Source organism: Phocoena sinus, chromosome 5 (genome assembly GCF_008692025.1).
Source record: "Phocoena sinus isolate mPhoSin1 chromosome 5, mPhoSin1.pri, whole genome shotgun sequence".
NCBI lineage: Eukaryota > Metazoa > Chordata > Mammalia > Artiodactyla > Phocoenidae > Phocoena > Phocoena sinus.
The window spans coordinates 3,668,364-3,683,782 of record NC_045767.1 but is presented as its reverse complement, the minus strand read 5'-3'; the positions used below and the strand labels follow the sequence as shown (position 1 = coordinate 3,683,782).

The 15,419-nt window shown below is 59.6% G+C and overlaps 1 protein-coding gene across 2 annotated transcripts in view; it reads left to right on the top strand.

The window, feature by feature from the left end:
• The window catches only part of SORCS2 (sortilin related VPS10 domain containing receptor 2), a 469,795-nt gene extending 463,852 nt beyond the window's left edge, over window positions 1-5,943 (top strand). For both annotated transcript variants that reach the window (XM_032633367.1, XM_032633366.1), the window contains exons 26-27: window positions 1,548-1,695; window positions 3,497-5,943. In XM_032633367.1, the coding sequence (XP_032489258.1) occupies window positions 1,548-1,590 (43 nt within the window). In that variant the 3' untranslated portion in view covers window positions 1,591-1,695; window positions 3,497-5,943. The remainder of the gene's footprint in view (window positions 1-1,547; window positions 1,696-3,496) is intronic.
• Window positions 5,944-15,419: the final 9,476 nt, after the last annotated feature.

Below are 15,419 nucleotides of genomic sequence, written 5' to 3'. Positions count from 1 at the left end.
TTCCCCTCCCTGAGCCTCAGTTTCCTCATCTGTAAAAGGAGACTAAGCAGGAGGAGGATAGGACGAGGGAAGAAGAAAAGGGGGAGAAGGTGGGGAAGAGGGGCAGGGGGCAGGGAGGGGAAGATGGGGAGGGGAGGGGGGTGGGCAGGAGCAGACGCAGGCCCCCAGCTCCTGCGGACCTTCTCCTGTGCCTGTCTCCCTTGTTGCCATAACGCCGTGTTTAATTGGGACCTTGTGAAAACCGCCCGGCTCAGGCCTGGCTGAGGCAGGCCACGGGGTGTGAGTCCTGAGAGGCTGAACGAGAAAACGATTTAGACGCCGCCTCCCAAGTCAGAGCCGAGTTGGAGGCAATGGCTGGAGTCGGGACCTGCCCCCACCCCTTTCTCTTTCCCCTTGGACCACACTTTGCGTGCACCCATTTGGGCTTCTCTCGAGGCACTTGAGAATTGCAGGGCGGCAGGATTGCCTGGGGGAGGGCAGAAGGCAGGCCTGGCAGGTCGGGAGTGAAAGGGGCAGAATTCCGTTCTCTTTCGATTGCCTTCTTCAGACCCCCGAAGGCCAGATTGCAGTTTCCACAAATTGCTCCAGATTTATCACACACAGTGTAAATGGCCCAGAAGGAACCTTCTACCTTGTCCCCAGAGGAGGGGGAGGGAGGAGCAAGGGGAGGACCTTACAGCTGCAGAGAGAAATGCCCCACTTGTCCAGAGGCTTTAAGCTCTGTGGAGCCCAGGGAGCTGGGCTCTCCTGACTGACGCAGCAGTCAGCGTGGGCTGGGCCCGGCTGCGTAACAAACAGCCCCTAAGTCTCAGAGGCTCACAGCCATCAAGTGCTGCAGTCCACTGGGTCTGGCCACATGGCCCAACCCACCCTGGGCCCTGAATGTGCATCCCGCCATCTCAATATTTCCAGAGAACTGCCAGTGTTGGTTAGTGGCTCTGAGGAAGCCCTCTCTCCCGCTGAGTCTAGTTCCCTCTTCTGTAAATTGGGACCATGGGCTCTTTTGGGGTTTTGCTCCAACTAACTGGGGTGTTGAACATGAAGGAGCCTGGTCCAGGGGCCCCGAGCCCAGTCCCAGCTGGGGCAGAGGGGGCTGTGCCCTTGCTCTCCTCTCCCTCTGCCCTGGAGGGTATGGGAACTTGAGGATGGTGCAGCCAGCCCCAGAACCCCGGGCAGGGCTCAGCAGGCACCTCTCAGAGCCAGTCAACATCACATGCCATGTGGAACGCACGCCAATCCACCCAGAGCCCTGAGGTGCAAGGTGACGGGGACCTGCAAGAAAATAAAACAGCCTCTCCCCGCAGCGTGCCGAGGGAGACGGATGAAGAGCGAACACCCCGTGTGCGGGGGCAGAGGGAAACCCAGGGCCGCCGGAGCTCACGGACGAGGGCTTCCTGGAGGAGGGGGCTTGGAGCAGAGGACAGGGCAGGAGGCAGGCCCAGGAGCAATGTCAGCACCACACAGAGGGATGGCCCAGGGCTCCGCTGGGGGCTTCTGGGGACAGGCATCCTGGGCAGAGCCCTGAGTCCCCACCTCCGTCCCGGCAGGAAACGCCCCCGGCAGGACCGTGTCCGCCCAGATGTACAATGAGAAGGAACAGGAGATGACGAGCCCCCGTGAGCCACAGCCAGGACGTGCAGAGTGCCATCCAGGGCGAGGAGTTTATAGATGATGAGCTCCACTCACAGACTCTAGGTAATGCCCGCCCCGAAACCTCCTCCCCTTCCCTCGCCACCTGCCCATCCCCGCTGGCTCTCCCCACCCGTAACAGCCGCTCTCTGCACCCCCTACACGGCGACCGCCCCACCCCTGGGTTGCTGTGAGGCCCCCAGACAAGCAGCCAGGAGGACGCTCCAGAAACGTGTCCCCGTCGTGGGTTGTGTTGTCACCGCCCCTTTATCCCTCCCCACCCCGTATCCACTGTGTCCCCGGAGCTGTGGGAGGCGGAACGGCTGTCCTCACCTTTTAAATGAGTGGAGGTGAGGCTCAGAGAGGTGACGTTGCTCACCCAGGCAGCGCAGCGGACAAGCGGCTGGCCTGGGGCCCAGACGCGGGCCTGCCGGACCCCAAAGCCCGCATCCCTCTTTTGTCCCTGGAGTGGTCGGGAGTTGACCACTCCTGTCCTCCACAGCTCCCCGACCTCGCAGCCCCACCGTCTCCCACAGCCGCTGGCCCAGCCGGGTTCCTCTCAGGGCTGTGGTCCGCAGCCTCCCGGGACGGTGACTACAGCCCCGATTTCCCGGGCACTTACTCCTCAACAGGCCCACTGCTTCCCGGCACAGTCTCGCAGCCGGCCTGGGAGGCAGGCCCTGGCCGTGCGTCCATTTGACAGATGGGACAGCTGAGGTTCACAGCAGCCACTCAGTCTCCCAAGTCACTTAGCCGATAAGAGGCGCAGCCGATTCTGTGCCCCTCCCCCGCGCTGCAGCCCAGGCTCGGGGCCAGCTCCCCCGTGTGCCCCAAGACCCCTCAGCCCAGGCCAGCAGTGGCTGGAGAGCGTCGGGGCCCCACGCGGCCTCCCGGGTGGTCACCCCCATCTTCATCAGGCGGTGTCACACCCCACGTGAAAGGTGGTGGCAGAGGCTCCCGGTGGACCCGGGCTTCCCAAGCTTGGACAGAGGGGTGGGCGTCCCAGGGAGATGAGAGAGCGGCCCTCCTGCCTCCGCAGCTCTTTGCCGTCAAGCCCCGAAGAGCAACGATAGCGTAATAATAAGGGATTCTTTTAATGGAGCACTTAGTGTGTGCCAGGCCCTGCCCAAATCCTCAGGGGCAGTCCCTTCCGGACACCCCCTACCATCCTTTAGGGGAGGCCATATCATCGTCCCCAAGTTACAGATGACAAAACCGAGGTCGTGAGGTGACACGCCTTGATGAGGTCTCCCCCGGCACGCGGGGCTCACCACCCCATGCCCCCCGGCGGCCCCACTGGAAGCTCTGGGCCGCTTCCTCCCACGTGCCTGGGGGGGTCTGGGGGGCTCTGGGCAGCCCGTGCTGGCTCCTTCCACCGGCCACGCCTATGGCCCCCAGGCTCAGAACACAGCCCCGCCCAGGACCCCGGCAGACCCCTGCCCTTCTGGCCGTCACTGTGCCCTTCTCCCTCCGGCCGCCTCCTGGGGCCTTGTCTCGCCGCCCTGCAGTGCCCCTGCCCGGGGAGCACAGAGCCCCTCCTACCTCCCCCTGCCGCCGACGCCAGGCCGGCCACTGCAGTGCAGTGAGTATGGTGGCTGCTGGCGGGCATGGCCTCACCCCCAGAGGGCCCCTGGGTCCACTGCTTGTGCCGGCACCAGGAGAGCCCACCCTCAGTCACCCCTCCTCCCAGGAAACCTAGAGACGCCCACCCCTCCGCGTCCGCGTCCAGGCACGACCCGCAGGGCTGCAGGAAGCGCGGGATGCCCCGCACGCCGGTTGAGGCCACACCGTGTCCCGCACGGCCCTCCGTCCTCTCTCTGCCCCTCGGCCGGGCGTGTGCTCACACCTGGCATCTCTGTGCCTCCAGGGAATCACTCCGGCGTGGTCCTGAGCGTCAACTCCCGAGAGATGCACAGCTACCTGGTGGGCTGATGCCGCTGGAGGCCGCGCCCAGAGCTCTATCCTCTCCGCCGCTTCATCCCCCGTGGAGGGCACAGGACCACACGTGCCACCGGCACGGGGCTGGGACCGGCGTCCCCTCAGAGACCTCGGAAAAGCCTCCTTCTCCAGCTGTGTCCACGCAAGACGACAGATGCACCTCTGTCCAGCTCAAGCCCGCCCAGCCCACGGCCGCCCAGGAAACCCGCCAGCTCCTGCCTCCCCGGACACCAGGCCCACGTGCCGCCCGCTGCGCCGCCCGCCCTCCCAGACTCTGGGCACTTCTCTGGACCTCACACGGCCGCCCTGGCTGCCCACGGCTGGTCACCGCAGCCGGGCCTGACTTCTCGTGGCCGAGGCTGGTCCCCCAGAGGCTGGGAGAGGCCGGGCTCTCAGCACCGCAGACCCGCCCCATCACCTGTGCCGCGGGCTCCCGTCCCAGCAGAGGGACAGCGGGGCCCTGCTTCCTTCCTCATTACCTCCAGGAAGGCAGCTCCCACCGCAGGGCCGTCCCTCTGCAGGGGTGTCCACCGCCCCGCCAGAATCCAGAAAGCCAGCGGTAGGCCCCCCAGTACCGCCTTCCGCACCTGCCGCTGTCCTTCCTCTTTTTAAACTGCAGGTAATGTAAATACCTCTCTAGGTAGCTGTTTGCGTTTGGGGGGGAGGGGGGTGTTCAACTTCCTATTTTTATTGCCAGGCAGTAGCCCCATTCTCGGGAACCCCTTTCCCAGAATGCCCAGGGATGCTCGGCAGCCTTCTCTCCTGGGGCCCACAAGGCAAAGGCTCTCCCTGGCTTCCCCCCTCCCCCAGCTCGCCCCAGCCCCACACAGGGTCCTAGGGATCCAGCGCCTGCACTTCCGAAGGAAGCCAGCAGGCGGCGCCCTCGCACGGGGGTTCCCGCCTGCGGGATCCCGTCTTAGTGGCCGCGGTGGGAACGGCCTCTAGATGCCCAGAGTGTTCTGTGCTTCCGCATAGCCTGGGACGCACTTAGGAACCGGGAACCAGGCGGGGTTTCGAATGGCAGAGCCCGAAGGGCCGCCAAGTAGTGTGCTCCTCGTTTTGAAGATGGAGAAACTGAGGCCCAGAGAGGGAGTGATTTTCCCAAGGTCACACAGCAAGACGGCAGCAGAGGTGCCCAGGAGCCAGCCCCCCTGCTCCCCGTGCAGTGGGATTCCACTCACTCACAGATGCCTAGAATCAGGGACACTAGGGATATATGGGGGCAGATTTTCACCTTTTGCCTTGAAACTGGAAATCAGTATCCCCTCCCCATCCTCTCCCTCCTCCCCCTACCCACCCCGCAGGCTGGGCTCTCAGGTGGCCGGGGCCTTCCCCTCAGAGGCGGGGACATCACAGCCCAGGCTAGGAACTCGCTGGCCGTGGGAAGTCCGGAATGAAGCCTGGGGGGCCTTAGCCCACTTGCCCAGAAAAGAAACATGGCCTGCGGGAGGGAGACCAGGGATGCACCCTCACACCCAGAACACGTGGGAGGCCCTGAATCCTTGTGGAGTGGGGGACCTCTGGAGTCCAGCTCCTTGTGTCACAAACGGGGACTCAGACCACCCGAAACCAGCTCAGAAGGGGTCACTGCAGGTCGCCGGGCAGGCGACAGAGGCGTCCCTCTCCCCACCCTGCCGGCCCACCGCCTGGAGCTCCTGGCCCAGCCCCGCAGAGCTCGCCCTGCAAGCCGTCCTCAAGACCCTCCTCGGGGAAGGGCTGGGGCAGCGGACCCCAGACTGGAGCTGGGGGGCTGTGTGGGAGAGGCTGGGTTCTCCGCAGCCTGCCCGAGGTCGCCAAAGACGGCTTAGGAACCCTGTGTCTTGCTGTCCACCCGCACCCGGCCCGTCCTGTGAGTGTCAGAACCAGGGTCAGACATGTGTCAGCACTGTCCAGGTCCAAGGTCAAGGTCAGCAAGGACACAGCCCCCAGCTCAGCAGTGCCTGCGGGTGACGAGCCCTTTGCCCCCCCTTGACCCTCAGCTTCATTCTCTCTGTCGGGGTAGGGTTTTCGCTTTCGCTATTTGTGTTTTTCATGTATTTTATGTCATTATTTCTATTAAGAGCATTTTGGGTGTGTGGACCCAAGAACCTGGGAATAAGTCGGCACCTATATCCTGATACTTTCCTATTCCCATAATCATATCGATCAACACATAGGTCTATGGATTTATCTGGTTCTACGTTTGAGGTTCTGTGTATTTGATGTACAGGTACACACGCCGGCACCTGGGAATAACGGGCTGGGCTTGGGCAGCTAACGTTTCATTCAACCGGGTTGCGCCCATACTTCGTATATGCACATAACAGAGATGCGATCGATTCTTTCTTATTTTTCCTTTTTAAAAAACAATAAATCATTTGTGATGCTTTTAACAAAGATTAAATGTATACGGTCAGCGTTTGCCTTATTATGAAGCTATTTGTCAACATTTCCCTAAACACTCACCCAGGGCCCTAGAATTTCGGTGTCAGGGACACTGGGAGAGGCCGGGAGGAATTCCCGCACTTTGGGGGGCAGGTGCCTTGACACTGACCGTCTCCATCACGGGATCGGGACGTGCCACCCCCAAAGCAGTGATGTCACCACATCCTCGCACCCGTGTCACCTCACTTCTCCCCTGATGGCCGGCTGAGGGGCCCTGGAGCACAGCCCGTTTGCCAGGTGAGGCGCAGAGGCCAGGGGTTGAGAGCCTGGCAGGGGCACCCCAGCCGGACGGAAGCCCCTTGTCCCCGAAATGCCGTCCGCCTGTCTTTGAGGAAATAGAGGAGTCAGGGGCAGATGGGAGAAGGCCGGACGTGGCAGCTCACCACGCCCGTGCACGCTCACTCACACGCACACACTCAGACCCACACGAACACAGGTACCGCCCTCCTCCTCTGGATCATAATATGTGGACTTCAGTATCAACGTCCTCAGAAACTTCCTGCCAGATCTCACGCCCCTCCAGACCGGCGTCAGGCCCTGGGCCGGGGCCGTGAGCACCCGAGACGGAGGCCCTGGGCCTGAAGGAGGCCCCGGGCCGGCGGGGAAGCTGACGATGACCACAGGATCCAACAGGGAGGTGAGGGCCAGGGGCAGTGACCCGACCCAGCCCTTCCATCGGAGGCCATGGAATGAGCGGGGCCAGCAGGATGAGAAGGAGGGGGTGCTGTGCCGAGGCCAGGGTGCGGTGTGTACGTGCGTGTGTCTATGCGTGTGTGTGACGTGTGGTGTGTGTATGCATGTACCTGTGACGTGTGTGTGTGGTGTGTGTGTGCGTCTAGGCGTGTGTGTGTTGTGTGTGTGTCTAGGGGTGTGTGTCTAGGCGTGTGTGTGGTGTGTATGTGTGTGATGTGTGGTGTGTGTGTCTATGCATGTACCTGTGATGTGTGTGTGTGGTGTGTGTGTGTGGTGTGTGGTATGTGTCTGCGTGTGTGTGGTGTGTGATGTGTGGTGTGTGTGTGTCTAGGTGTGTGTGTCTAGGCATGTGTGTATGTGTGTGTGTCTGTGGTGTGCGTGGAGAGACAGAGACAGAACCCGGGAGCTGGCGCCCACGGTGTGTCTGCAGAGCTTTGAAACTGGCCATGTCCTCTCCTGTCGTCACTGCCGGGCCTCGGGGTGCTCGGGGGCAGGGAGAATTCCTTCCCCCTCTGGTGGGCGATCTTGATTCCCACTTCCATGCGTGGCGGCTCTGTCGGGGGCCTTCTCCCCGGCAGAGGCTGGTGGGTGTGATAAGATGTTTGCTGTTCCCATGTCGATCCATCTGGAACACTTTCCGGAACGATGGGCCAGACTGGGGCCAGGGAGCCACGCAGGGACCTTGGCTCTCAGGACGCCCCACGTCGCAGCAGTGACGGCTTCGTGGTAGGACTTCGAGGACACAAACCTGCCCACGTGGCCGGCTACAAAGTGCAGGCTCTGTGACCACGCTTGAGCTTCCCGTGAGCGGGGCAGGTATGAGTGTGCCCTGCTCACAGAGGAGACTGAGGCGCTTGGAGGGGGAAGTTATTTTTAGCCCAAATAAGAGGTGTTGCTCTAAAGCTCCAGAGGCACCCCAGATGCCAGGCAGACTCAAGCTGGTTTTCACCCAAGACCCCCAAGTTTGGCGTCCAGAGTCATCAGGTAGCAACGAATCTCAAAGGAACAGACGGAGACATGCAACGCCCTTGACAAACTGGGATCAGAGGAGCAGGAATACTTCCTCAGATACCCGCTGGGCTCGTCCCTCCAGCTGTCGCTAAAACGGAAACCCAACCAGTTTCACATCCTCAATAACAGAGGGTCCCCCTCCAAGGACCTGGGGGCCTCCTTCCGGCCAGGGAGCAGCTGCAAGGCCAGCGGGCGACTCTGTGGGCCGGAGGGGCACCCCCTGCCCACGGTGGATCCCCATGGGGAGGTGGTCACCTCCTTCCTGTGTGACACAGCCCAGGGACCCCTGCAGAAGACACCCTGGCACACGGTGACGCTTCCCCCGGAAGGCGCCAAGTCTGGTGTCAAGGCCAATCCCATTCTGGTGGGGATTCGTGTAAAGTCAGGGTCAGGGCCCTTTCGAGAAGGACCCCACTGAGTTGAGAGAGAGCATGGCGGTCCCTGACCTCGGGCCCCGCCGGGCACACACTGCGGGGCTGGGCCTTCCCCCGTCCGACACAGACAGGGTCACCGGCGGCAGACCAGGCCTCTGCGACAGAGCTGAGAGCCAGCCGTTATCACATCTGAACACAGACCAGCCGGCGATGACCTTGATGACCGCGCGCCGTCCAGCTGAGCACGCGGGGGCGGCTCCTTCACCGTCACGGCTCAGGCCCCAAGCCCCCTCCTTCCAGACCAGGTCACGGACCCGCCCAGTCACCGCGTGGCCCCACTTCCCAACAACAAGGCATCCGGCTTCCTCCATCCTCCCCAAATCCCCTCCCCAGGCCCACCCTCGGCCAGGCCTTCCCAGCACCTCTGGGACCCCCACCCGACCCTGGGCCTCCATGGTGCGTGGTCCCCCCGCTTCATGAGGACCAGCCCAGGCTGTCCAGCCACAGCTGTGCCCATGGCAGCATCCTTGGTCCTAAAGAGACAGGGGTGGCCCTGGGGGGTAAGCAGTCTCTGTGTGGCGGTTGCTGTCCACTCAGCAGGACCAACCGGAGGAGAGACCCACGTCCCCCGAGCTCAGCTCCAAGGAGGGCGGCCAGGTGCGCCCACCCGGCTTATGCGGTAAGGGTAAGGCCGGGTCGGGGCTCCGGCCACTGCAGCTCAGCCCCTGCTCATCCCGATCCCATTAGATGTGAAAACACCTCACAAGCCCCAGCCTGCTACAACGATCACCACGCGCTGCTGTTTCCACCACGGAGCGATGCCCAGGGGCCGGCCCAGCCACTCCCAGCCTCTCCCGGCTGCGCGTGGCCCATTGTTGCCTCATCTCCACAACCGGGGCCAGCGAGGCCCAGGGGCTTTGGCAGCCCATCGAGCTCAGACTTGCCCGTTGCAGGCACTAAGTGCACCAGCCCAGGGGTTTTAATAGCCTGTGCTCATAGCCCACTGGCCTTCGCATGATGTTATAATTAGGTCGTTAATCTCCGACAGTACCGGGCTGGGCAGATGGTTTGTTCCAAAACCCTCCCTGGCTCCACACTGGGACACAGCACCATTCTCATCATTGGCAGGTCACAGATTGCGGCCCCGGTGCTCAGCCCTGTCAACGGCCCAGCAGTACCTGCCTGTGGAGGCGTGGGAGGGGCCGTGCCGGCAGCAGAGCCACAAGCCAAGGTGACCGCAGCGGTGACGGCAGCTCCCACTTAGTCTCCACCGTGTATCAAGTCCGATGTGGGCAACTTCCAAGCACGGGCCCGTAAACCGCGCTGACAGCAAGCCCACCAGATAGGTGCCCCAGAGTCGAGGGCAGCGAGGTGCAAAGCCATCTAGAGTTGGGATTGAGGCGGACATCCCTGGGCAGCCCAGGCCCTCCGCTGACCACGGCATTTCTGCAGGCAGAGGGAGGACCCCGTGTCGGGACGTGAAGGATGCTTCAGAGCAGGGCTGGGTCAGCAGGGCCAGGGCTGCCAAGAGGGCAAGTCGTGAGGACAGAGCACAGGCAGGCGTGAGGACAGACCCCTCCTGGGGGCCAGTCGAGGGAATCACGGGAGGTGAGGAACTGGACAGCCAGTGCACGTAATAATGCTTTCTGGAATTTTCTGGCGACTCAAGGGCAGAGAATTGGGGCAGCAGCTAAGGGGGCATGTGGACGAGAACGAGCTAATAGACGTGGAGAGACAGAAGGTACAGGAGGGAGAGGAGGGAATGCCCAGCGGCAAGTCCTCGAGGCGTGAGTGGGACAGAGACCAAGCATGAGCTGAGGGGCCAGGTCGGGTGGGAGTGGGGACCACTGACCCTGGGGAACTGGAGGGCTTAGAAGCACGTGGGGTGGGAGCTTCTCTTCCAGCTGCTCTGTGTTCTCAGGGAAGTTACAGGTAAGGTCATCTCTGAAAGGGAGAAGAGGGAAAGGGGCCAGGGGAAAGGGAGAAGGTGTGAAATTTTAAAAAAGTAATTATTTTTGGTTGCGTTGGGTCTTCGTTGCTGCACGCGGGCTTTCTCTAGTCACAGCGAGTGGCATGGTCTCTAGGCGCATAGGCTTCAGTAGTTGTGGCACGTGGGCTCAGTAGTCGTGGCTCGCGGGCTCTAGAGCGCAGGCTCAGTAGTTGTGGCGCACGGGCTTGGTTGCTCCGCGGCATGGGGGATCTTCCCGGACCAGGGCTCGAACCCGTGTCCCCCGCATTGGCAGGCGGATTCTTAACCACTGCGCCACCAGGGAAGTCCCAAAGGTGTGAAATTTTATCTGGAGAGTGAGAAAGCGGATTGGCTAAGGAAGTTGTTAAAACTGCCGGCAGTGCGGAGGCCCCACTGAAGATCTGCATCAGAGTGTGACATGGGGATCTTCGGTATGGCTCTGTTTCTCCAAGCCACAGTCCACCGCTCGGGTACAGAGCCATGTAGGTGTCCTCAGGTCACAAAATGGCTGCAGCAGCTCCAGCCTGGGCATCTTCCTCTCATAAAGTCTAGAGGCTCTGGTCAGGTCACATGGTCATCCTGGAGGAATCCCTGTAGCTGTCTTAATCTTGAGCTACGTGTTCCCCCACCCTCACCCCGAGCCAGAGATGGGGTCACCACGTCTCCCTGCATTTGGGACAAGGAACCACTGCAGAGGGCTGACGATGATGCCGATGTGAACGCTCGACTGCAGTCTTAACCCCAGACCACGGGGTCGATTCCAGAGGTGCACACACAGTGATGCCCTGCTAGATACCCACAATTCGTCTGGGGTGCACATCACACTGCCTCTGAGATTAATGTGGAAAAGGAGGATTCCACCAGCAGCTAAGAATGCAGCGAGGAGGAGACAGGACACAGCTCGTGAACCAGAAAACACTTGGCCTGGAGGGAGTGCACCTCATCCAAGGATAAGTAACCGAAGAGAAACACAGCCACAGCTCAAAATTGTATGCATCGTGTCTCGATATGAATGCCAGAAAATATGCCCTCTTTGAAACCAGATAGTAGAAGTTCACAGGCTGAGTAGGAGTGGAGTCACTGGAGTGAGAAGGAAAGTGAAAAGGCAGGAGCGGAATTAGCATTTATTTGCATTAAAGATAATAAAGAGCAGAAGGCGGAAGACATGTCACCACGGAAGAGAACGGATTACGAATCTCTAAAAATAACAAGGGAATGAGAGATAGAGTAAATAAAAGCCTTGTAAGAGACAGAGGGAAGGAGGTCTGCATGAAACACAGGCTTCCTTGGGAATCGGGGCACACAAGCGGAGCTGGAAAAATTCTGAGCCCACAGATCAAAAGGCCTATGTAGTGTTGGGCCAAAGTCCATCCTGTAAGAATCTCACAATTTGAACCGTAAAGATTAAAAAGTCCTACAAAGTTCTAAACAGAATACTTACCAGGGGGAATGAGTAGGGCTGAGGTTTCTCTACTGTTCCGGAGGCCGGGAGATATCGGGGGTGTGGGGGGGGGGGGTGGTTGTGATGACTCAGCTCTGTCTGGGTTTTACTCAGTTGTAAAGGAAGTAGGGCACACGTAGATTTGAAGGGTTCAAAAATGTATCATTTGTGCACCTTCCAAAGGAAAAAACCCTCAAAGACGCCCTTTTATCAACCAAGGGTGGTTCAAAAGCAAGCACCCCCCTTGTGGACAATTTAGGAGGCAGAAGGGGATGGTGGTGGCATCAGTACCACGTGACAACATTCATCGGAATAAATGTGCAAACAAGAGAGCAAGAAGCTCAAAGATCCCTGTGCACTTGCCTGAGACCCAAGGTTTGGTATGAGACTCAGGACAACTGCAGGGTGAGAAGTGGGGCTTAGATTGGCTCCCGCGCCTTCTGTTTTGGCGTCGGGACAGGAACGGCCCACGAGGTGATGCATCGCTGCCTTTACTTGTTCCACGTGTTGCACTATCACCCACCCAGCATCACTAACATCCCTTCGGAAGGTCTCCTGAGAAGCTGAGACAGAGGTGGCATCTGCCCGAGCAGACACGTGTGTGGATCTGGACAGACTGGGGCCCTGTTATCCCAGGAGTTGGATACAGGTAGATGTACGGGTGGACACGAGATTGGGAACGTTTGCTTTGCGGCCACAGATTCGGGCAGTTACGGAGAATTCCCAAGAGGTTCCTGAGATTTGCAGAAGCTTCTGGTTCTCGAGAGCTGCCCTCTTTAGCGCCAGTGACTTAGGGAATCAAAGGTGATTCCTGACTTACTTGCCACCAGCCTTTCTCATGGTTGCACGAGCCTCTAGCTCCCTTTTCCGAAATCCTCCAGGTGCACAATGCCCAGAGCCGCTGGTCATCTGTGCCCCACGAAGGCTTGGAGAGAACTTGCTGCTTTCTCCTCACCAGAACCAGTCAGCGTGGCTGATGCTGCTGAGGTTCTGAAGGAGGAAATGCCGGCCTCCCTGGCCGCTTAGAAAGAGCTGCAGCGTTCGCCTAGACCTGTGAGATGCGCTGATTCCCTCCAGGTGGGAGCAACTTCACCAACAGGCACGGAACCAAAAGGGTCAGCTGCATCTCAGGCGCTGGGAGCTGTGCATATTGCCGTAAAAGGTGCCACGTCCGCATCAGCAGCTGCAACCTGCTCACCATCGTCTCTCACACGGAAAATGGACAACTGGATGGGGATGTGGGCGGAGTCACTGCCCTGTGGCCTTCAGGTCCCGGATGGCAGGACTGTCTGCAGTTCCTCTAGGGTCGAAAGATCGCTATGTTTACTGTTTTAGGAGGAAGAGGACTTTGCGGGGGCGGGGGGGCTTTCTACCGCAGGAACCGACTGTGTCTGGAAACCAAGAGGGGATTCTTCCCGTGGCCCAGGCTGTATTCCACCCACACTTTCAGGAACCAGGGGAATCATCACACCAGACCCCCTGTGGCGCAGGCAGGGGCCAAAGCTCCACCAAGAATCCGATCCTCACAAACTCTGCTCTGGCCGGAGGGTCTCAGTGGAACTAGAGATCCCCAGGAACCTGACTCGGACGGAAGCCAGTGTCCATCAACCCCCACCGGAGTGCGCGGGCTCTCCCCCAACCCCCAGCACAGTCTCCCCCGATGTGCGCACCCGTGGGGAGGGTTAGGAGGGGATGCACGTCACAGAACCAGTTTGCCATGAGGCTTCTAGGGGATGCAACCTCCCCTGGACTCCCGGGGCTCCAGGTGTGTGACCATCCAGGTCTGGGAGGTGTTAACGGTCCCAACGGTCGTGGTGACTCAAGTTGGTCTTGAAGCACCAGGTCCGGAGTGTGTTTGCAGTTTTCTCTGTAGCGGTCAAGTTGGGAACTTAGTGGGATGTCCGTGGATCCCAATCCTAGGGACACCATGATCAATGAGTCACCCTGACATCACCTGGGCTCTCCTCCTCCAGAATCTTCTTCATCCCACGGAATTCAGGGACCCAAGTTCAGGGGTGAGAGCTCCTACTCTCAGCTCGGATTTGCAAAAAGCAGCCACCACGGAGCTTTTGAAGAACACCCCCTGTGCCAGGGACCTTCTCCCAACACTCGTGCAGGAGTGTTCCTGGGACCCGCAAGGTCCCTGATGATAACGCCCGGGGAGACTTCTCCTCCTGGTGTCCCACGGAGGGCTGTCCACGGCTCGAATCTGTCACCACCAGAAGCCGGGTGTCGCTCTTCATGGCTTTTCACGATTTATAATTACCAGGTCGTCTGTGCCAGGTGCGTGCCGATTACCAGCAGCAGTGAGGAACCGGTGCTGACAGTTCTGTTTACAGTTTTGTGTCTCCAGTGCCCCAAGCACAGTAGGTGTTCAATAAGTAGTCCCCGAATGAATAAATGAACGAATGATTAGTTGAAGAAAATGGCAGTGTTTATCCTGCTGGAAAGGTAACCCCCAGAGAAAAGGATTTCAGCTCAATTAGAGTCTTAACGGGTGCTGCAGGGTATTTCACGGATGGGTCATCTCCCATCCCTTGATACGCAGGAAACGCAGCCCATGCCCTTTCCACAGGACCGGGGGCGTTTAAACCGTATCCCACAGTATGGAGGGAGGGCCAACAGATCAGCAGATGCCTGCCATCGAACAGGAAAGTTTGTCACACTCCCCGTTCCCCATAAGGCCACACCACAACAGGCCACGCCAGGCCACACAGGGCCACATGGGGAAGCACCAGGGCAGGGCAGGAGGAGGAGGGAGGGGGAAAAGTGGGAACAAGAGCTTTTACTGTGGTTTTCACAGGAAGGAATGGGTGAGGCAGGGCAAACAGGCTTAGGATGGGCTGGTCTGAATAATTTCAGTAAAAGCTCTGGGACCAGGGGCCGTCCCAGCTGTCGGGTACCTGACCCGGGGGTGATTAGGGCAGGGGATAGTGGTCCAGCACGTGTGAACCTCATAAAGGAGTTGGCTGGGCTGTGGACTCTGCATTGGTTGGCTCACATATGAAAGGCCTGTTTGCAGGCAAGTCCTTGACGTCTCCGGGAACTGGGTGGCCCTGGCAAGGGCTGTCCCTCCATGGTCAACAAGGTCCCAGGATGTCAAAGCATCAGAAAAAGAAGAGATGCGCAGCACATGGGCAGACCCCCGCCCCCAACCAGAGGCCAGCCTCCCTGAGGAAGGAAGCGGCTAGCTCTCAGCTCTGCTGCCCCGCCCGCCCACCCCTGGGGGTGGTTCCAGGACAGACCAACTTCTCAGGATCAGCTCAAAATAGCCCCCCAGGTGGGGAGGTGAGTATACCTGACCCGCTTCATCCCTGCTATGTTTCCTGCCCTGTTTTCTAACTAATTAGTCCCTTTGTGTGAAAAGCCAGCCATTTTAAACAGCATCATAAAATCGATGAAGCTTCCATCATAAAATTTCTGGATCACAGACATCGGCTAACGTTTTCCCTGCTTCCCATTAAAGAGCTGGGCTCCTGATTTATGCCGGCGAGGCTGTGTTGCCTGCTCCCAAAATTATAACTTGCGTGATATCCCTGAGTCATCTCCATGGTTCTGAAAAGCAAAACCGAGAGCTCTGGTGTCCTTTTGCTAAGTTTTAAAAGAAATTAAAGAGGCACTTCCTTTTCCTTTGGCAGCCCACTGGGACGTGCCCCATGTTCAAGCCCAAGGAGGAGCATAAATTAAAAGCAGGTCTGAGCTTCCCTGGTGGCGCAGTGGTTGAGAGTCCGCCTGCCGATGCAGGGGACGCGGGTTCGTGCCCCGGTCCGGGAAGACCACATGCTGTGGAGCGGCTGGGCCCGTGAGCTACGACCGCTGAGCCTGCGTGTCCGGAGCCTGTGCTCCGCAACGGGAGAGGCCACAGCAGTGAGAGGCCCGTGTACCACAAAAACAGGTCTAATGCAGCATACCCAGGCCCCTCACTGAGAGGAATGACCCG